The following is a 7,203-nucleotide window of genomic DNA, read 5'->3' as shown; positions in this document are numbered from 1 at the left end:
ACCATTTAACCTAGAGTTGTTGTTTTTTTAAAAAAAAACAACATTCTACTGAATAATAACGGTGGTATAAGTAGTCAACATTACCTATACAAGAATCCTCATATAACTTACATTAAATATACATGTACAAAGACCTACATGTAGTTTGCATTACTAAATATACTTGTATAGGGATATGCATGTAGTTTACATTAAATATGCAGGCAAGGCAATTCATGGGACACCATAGTTCATTTTGGGGCAATAAAAGAGTGACGGTTCAAAGTTGTACAAAAATTATAAAGAAATTAACTTTGAAAATAAATTTCTCAATATTCTTCATGTGATATCAACGATTAGAACGTATAATTATGTCAGAAATATCGGCATTCTTCATACCTTTTATTGTAAGTACAGTATAGCAATCTGTAGGATATCTGCAGTGAAACGTTGAAATAGAATATCTTGTTTATTAATCACATGTTTGATAGAGCAACACTTAGAAAGCTATATAAGATATAAACGAGTAAAAATGATTATTTATAAAAACATTACAAGCATGCTAACCATTTTGAGTATGATGACCGTCCAAAAGTAAAAGAGACATCTTTAATCATTGCCAGCCTATGGATCAGAATTAAGAATATTCCTTACAAAGCTTCTGCAGATGATGTATTTGAAACTTTGAAAGTTCTTTGTCGGTACTGATCACACAGTCTTCCTTTGATAATTTCCTTAGTATCGGGTGGTAGTTTATACATGTTAATTTCTTTGAGTAGAGGCATCCATCTTTGAGGTCTCTGGAGTCGCCATGTAACATGTAAATCACCACTGCTTTTCCTATGGAATCAAAGATATGTGTTTATTTTGCTACAAATTTTCTTTTGAGTGACTTTAAAGGGGCATGGACACGATTTGAGCTGGAAAATTTTCAAAGATCAAAGATCGGAGGCATATTGTTTTTGTCCTGTCTGTCATTCTGTAATTCTGTCATTCTGTCTGAAATTTTAATCTTGCTAATAACTTTCCACCAGTAAGTGCTAGAGCTTTGATATTTCACATGAGTATTCCTTGTGACAAGACCTTTCCGTGGGACCTTGGCCTTGGAGTTTGACCTTCGTTTTTAAAAAATAACTTTCACCTTGTTAATAACTTTTTAACAGTAAGTGCTTTTATAGAACTTTAGAACTAAAGAAGCCATAACATTCTAGAGTTTTCATATTTCACATGAGTATTTCCTGTGATAAGATCTTTCTGATAGTACTAAAGCTTTTGACTTATTTTATTTTCTTTTTTTTTTTCTTTTTTACATTTGTCATAACTTCTAAATGGTAAGTTTAGAGCTTTCGTATTGCACATGAGCATTTCTTGTGACACGATCTTTCTAATGGTACCAAGATATTTTTCATTGTGACCTTGGCCATCTTTGGAACTGGCCATTAGAGGGGGCATTTGTGTTTCACAAACACATCTTGTTATTGTCTACAATGCTTAATTAAATTATTTCTGATGGTCAACCAAAATTTGAACATCAGTTGAGGTACAAGTGAAATACAGCACTCACAACTCTTTGTTATGTAAACAAGGACCCTGCCATATTTTTGTTTACAGGTGGATTGCTTAATAGAAATAGCATGTTGAAAACAAAATGAAAATTGTCAAACACTAGAAACTATTTCATTGTGTTCAGAATTAACTTGTAAATTGAAAAAAAGTTATTTAAGCAAAACATTTATTAGTGTAAACAGAAACGTGTCATGGGCCTTGTTTACATAACAAAGAATTGTGAGCTCTGTATCTCAAATTTACTTCAACAACTGACAGTCAATTTTTTACTGACCATTAGAATTGTCTTAGTTGAGCTTCTAAACATTAAAAAGCGAAAAATAAAATTTGAAAATTTTCAGCTCTAATAGTGTCCATGCCCTTTTAAAGTATCATAAGTTCAGAACATACACAACTCCACTAAAGTTCCTGCCATTTAATTTAAACTTTTTCAAGGACTTCAATTGTATCTCACCAACCCTGAAAAAGGTGAAGATAATGCTCACTGATCGATGGCAAAATGACGAAGAAACATTGATAAACCTCTATACAAAATTCAGAGTAGGGCAAATACGGAAACCTGGAAACACCTGAGGTGAAATCAGGTATGTGGGAGGAATAAGAATGTGCTGCTGATCGCTCACACAGAAAGGGAGTCCTATATCTTGATTTACAATTAGAAAGCTTTGTGTATATATAGACTGTAATCGTATTATTTAAGAAACAAAATGACTTATTTTGAAATTTTGATGATTAACATAATCTGGTAGCGTACAAAATGAAAACAATAACCTGAATTTTCATCGGAATTACTAATTATTATTCATATCGTATCACAGATCGGAAATATGTTACAATTTCTCAACAACATTTACAATTTGATTTTGAAGAGATTTACCTCCTGTACTTTCTACAACCTCGACTATCCTTTTTCTTAACTGACTTCTATCGTCGGCGTCTTCCATAATAATGTGACGTTCGTTGCATTTCACAAATAGGAAAACAAGCTATATATAGTAAATGACAAATATACTCCACGACATGAGCAATGAAAATTAAATTTCTTTCAGCTTGCAAAAATACATATAGAACTTATGCATCTGGAAGATCTTGCATGATATAGGAAAAAGTGAAGATAACGAACAGTGATCAATCTCATAATTTCTATAAGGAATACAGAATAGAGAGTTAGGTAAACACGGACCCTTGGATATATCAGAGGTGGGGTCAGATTTATTGGAGAGGTAAACATCCCCTGTCGACCGGTCACACCCACCTGTGGTCGCTATATTGTGATCAGGAAAACGGAGTAATATGTAGTCAGATCAGTGTGCCGAGACAGGCCGAACAATTGGTATGAAATACGACAGCCAACATTTTACCGAATGACAGGTTGTATTTGCAAACTAGATCGTTAGATCGACCATAAAATTTGCGAAATGCTGACTGTTGAAACTCCTGTAACATCAACTTGTTTTTCAGTAGCCCGTATCCATCTAAAAACCTATCATACGCAGAACAAGCTCTTGTGCATCGATTCAGTTGAGTGATATAACCACCATATCAGGTGATAATGGAATATTGCTACATAAATATATGTTGACGACGGAGAAGCTGATATCATTTCGTTTGTCATAAAGTTGAGTTGTTATATGGACTATTTTTCCCGTGGGAATCCGGGTCAGAATAGATGCTCAGTAACCCCTTGCTTGTCGTAAGAGGCGACTAAATGGAGTGGTTCTTCAGATAAGACCTCAAAAACTGAGGTCCCTTTATCGTGCCACGCCTGCTGTGACACGATAAAAATACCTCCCTGCTCAATGGCCTTAGCGCCGAGCATAGGCCTAGATTTTGTAGCCCTTCATCGGCAGTGGTGACGTTTCCATGTGAGTGAAATATTCTCGAGAGGGACGTTAAACAATATTCAATCAATCAATCTTTTATGTCTTACATTGTTTCTAGATCGATACCTGCAACGTTGTCGTATATGAAAATTGATGAATGACTATATGATTGATAGTTTAAATGATATAATTAGAAGATTTGGACAGAGGAAATTCGAGTCAACATGTATGTCCAATGAATTGTCTGTGTCAAAAAGACTTTCACAATCCAAACGACTATACTTTTAGGTCTCACAAAGATACAATTCGTTTACCTGAGATCCGAGGTTATGAACATACGAGGATTAACTCAATTTCATGTCATTGCAATATGTAAGGTATTGATTGGACATGAGTATATATAAAGATATACCGGTATACCATTGCCTGGGCAAAACTCTGATGTGACATCACGATGTTTCAGAATGTAGTGTTAGATCTGATTGAGGTGATTTTTAAGTACATTAGACTCCCCCACGTTTTCTCGACTCACAATGAGTGTTCAGTTTAAACTCCTTAATAAACATGGTAATGCGAAACATAGTGACGGTGTCCAGTGGTGACTGTAGGGTAAATTCATCGAGAAACCACTTTTAAAATTCTAACAGTGAAATCATATTTATGTCTATGAAAATATGCACCTGTTTGCGTCATATCTTATGACCATGACCTGTTTGATTAATGCTTAACTTTTGAATACAAAAAGAGGGGGGATGAGGACCACGGAAGTGACCGGTCAATAGTGATGTTCATCCCTCCCAGGCGCATGATCCCACCTCTGGTGTTTAGGGGTCTGTATTTGTCTCGTTCTCATTATTGCATTCCTCATTAGATTGATGACTATTTGTTATCTTTTGTAGCAAACGTGATTTACATTCACCTACAACAGGTTACCGCTGGTATTTTTAATCCTTGAAACTCTTTTAACAATGCGATATCGTTCTAAATTATTTTTTTGCAAAAATATATAAATAATACAACATTAGGATTATCACATAGAATTTCAGCATATCGCCTACTTGTTATCAAATAAAGATTTCGGGTTTTTCTTATAATTCAATCTTACATCACACTACATATTGTTTTCTTCGTTGTCAGGTGAATACAGAGAGAGGGCCGACGATCCGAATGTTCTTCCCAGAGTTTGAGAGACATCCAATTTATCTTGTCATTCTGAAATACTTCCAGTTGTAAAATTCTTTGTGTCAGTCCTAAGATTGTACCCCATGGAAAATTATATGGGATGGAATCCCTTATCTTTAATACAGGTCTTAATACAGGCAGGTATATGTAGCTTCACTCGCCCTAACTATAGTACCCTCAGTACATTGGTATATTGTAACATACAGTGATCATTGTTATTTTCGATTACCTTCGCATTGATGTCATATATATCGTTTTCCTCACTTATTAGCTTGTGGGAAATCTGACGACCAGTTAGGAAGGATTTGGCAAGATTCTCATCAACAGATGACCAAGTACTTGTAAATCGAGCGATGACTGATTTTCTTCTTGGTATTATACTAAGTCGATGCATTGCATGAGAAGCCCGCTGTGAGGTACTTGAAATGTTGTTGGAAGTACTCGAAGTTCCCTTATTGTTGTCATCCTGTATAAGAGTCGCCATTCTTATAACATTTTGATAAAGTTAAAGTTCAATGACATTAATATATTTATGTCATCAATTACTGTATTGAAATGTACTGCCTACACACTTGTGATTACATGCTTCATTTCCTCTCATATTGTCTGAGTATCATTTTTCCTTTTCATTTAAGGTTTTGCGGTTCGTAGTAATTGTTTATACATTGCCCTAAACAATGTTCAATACTCGATTTCAAAAACTCATGATCACACTTAATTTTCATTTTGAAATTCCAATCTCTAGTAATCAAGGCACTTAATGAAGAAATTGTAAAGAAATTCATATGATTGATCTGTCAAAGCGAAAGAGAAAAGGTGAATCATATTTTTATCTCTCATAAGTGATTCATAATGATCCGTATATCTCATATTTTTTTCTTAATTTCAAAAGGAAACATCCTAAATCTGATTTAAAGTCATTTATATATTACCTTGAATTTCAGCCACAGAAACAAAAAAATTATTACGATGATAGCCGCCAGAAGACTCTGCACTGAAAGACAAAATAATCATATATTTTATATAACGTATCCTTATCAAGTTATGTATATTCATACATCGTAAAATTGTTCAGTTAATTGAATACTTTGTAACATTGATCTGATCTTTACAAAATAATAGAAGGGAGAGTCGCAAAATCCTTTTCTTTGTTCTTTGTCTTCATTGTATCAAAAGAACATATATGAGAAAGGGACAGGTCGTCCCGAAAATTTGACAATTCACTGCACTGTTGTTCGTGTCGTTTTAGTATATATATATATATATATATATATATATATGGATATATATATAATCCAAAATATAAGTAAATATCCACACAAGTAATAGTATAATAAAGAAAAATTAGAACTCCGAAAATAATAGTTATTTTCGGCGTTCTAATTTTTCTTTCTTATATATATATATATATTATATATATATACGTCATTTCAACGTGTCAAATTGATTGATACCAAAAAGTTAATTTTAACACCGATTTTCATGATAGAGGACCTTATAGATCATTAATAAATGTATAAAGCATTTGTTTTTGTCTTATGAATGTTAAACTTACAGTCTAGACTAAACGTGTTGCATGGTGACATTGCCTAGACAGGATAATCATGCTTATGAAAAAGGTAAGCATGAGTCAATTGATCAAGGTCAACAGGGAATATTTTCTTCTCCTAGGCTCCTGACTCCACATCTGGTATATTCAGGGTTCTGTGTTTGCCCTACTCTCAATTTTGTATTCTTAATCAAAAGTAACGATATCGAACAGTGATCAATCTCACAAACCCTATAAAGAATACAAAATTAAGAGAACGGCTATTATGGACCCTTGAATATGCCAGAGGAGGGATCAGGTGCCTGGGAGGAATACGCATCTACTTCAGAAATTTAACGGTAGGCATCCTAGAATCTGCAGAAAACAAGTGGATACTCATCCAAATTCCTCTAAAAATCAGTATCACTTTCAGTGGATACGTCAACAAATCAATAGCATATCATATGACTGCAACTTAACTTCAGTCTACAACAGTATCAGCTATTCCATCATACTTAGACATTGTCTGAATTATCATTTTTTATGTTCTGTAAGGCATGTTCAATATTGAACCTGCGTCATCTCGAGGGTCCTCTATATCCCATCATTATTAAGAGGCTGCACAGGTTTTTATCTTATCTTAGGTATATTGAAGACGTTTTATCCATTAACTACAATAAACCCTACATCTTTATCAGACAAAGGGATAAATCCGTAATCAAAATCGGTATATTTTTAATCAATGGTCTATTGATTGTTTTGAAACATGTCAGACAGTATTCGACCTAATGAGAGGTTGTGTTTGCAAATTAGATCATTAAATATTCTTGGATCATATCAGGCCAAATTTATGACATTGACCATTGTTAGCTATTTTCATTTCATCATTATAACGACAATATTTTGTATAATGTTTGAATTAGATGGTATATTTAATACCCCTGTGACATTGTAAGTGGCCTGCCTCGATTGATCATACGTAGGAAATGCTTAAGGGTATCATATCAGTAATTCGTGTGGAAATTCAATTACTTCCATGAAAGGTGAAGATAACGAACAGTGATCAATCTCATAACTCCTATAAGCAATACAAAATAGACAGCTGGGCAAACACGGACCCCTGGA

The 7,203-nt window shown here is 33.9% G+C and overlaps 1 protein-coding gene across 17 annotated transcripts in view; it reads right to left on the bottom strand.

Moving 5' to 3' along the window:
- Positions 1 to 433: 433 nt before the first annotated feature.
- Positions 434 to 7,203, bottom strand: part of LOC125683572 (uncharacterized) — a 45,240-nt gene continuing 38,470 nt past the window's right edge. For 14 of the 17 annotated variants that reach the window (XM_048924855.2, XM_048924854.2, XM_048924857.2 and 11 more), the window contains 4 exons: positions 5,483 to 5,544; positions 4,780 to 5,016; positions 2,423 to 2,531; positions 434 to 819 (listed from right to left, as the gene is read on the bottom strand). In XM_048924855.2, the coding sequence (XP_048780812.2) occupies positions 617 to 819; positions 2,423 to 2,531; positions 4,780 to 5,016; positions 5,483 to 5,544 (611 nt within the window). In that variant the 3' untranslated portion in view covers positions 434 to 616. Of the gene's footprint in view, positions 820 to 2,422; positions 5,017 to 5,482; positions 5,545 to 7,203 lie in introns of all 17 variants that reach the window. The other 3 variants (XM_056139444.1, XM_056139445.1, XR_008795737.1) reach the window with 2 other exon arrangements.

This window comes from Ostrea edulis, chromosome 6, assembly GCF_947568905.1.
Source record: "Ostrea edulis chromosome 6, xbOstEdul1.1, whole genome shotgun sequence".
Taxonomy (NCBI): domain Eukaryota; kingdom Metazoa; phylum Mollusca; class Bivalvia; order Ostreida; family Ostreidae; genus Ostrea; species Ostrea edulis.
Note: the sequence above shows the minus strand (reverse complement) of the source record. Positions and strands in the feature narration are given on the sequence as shown.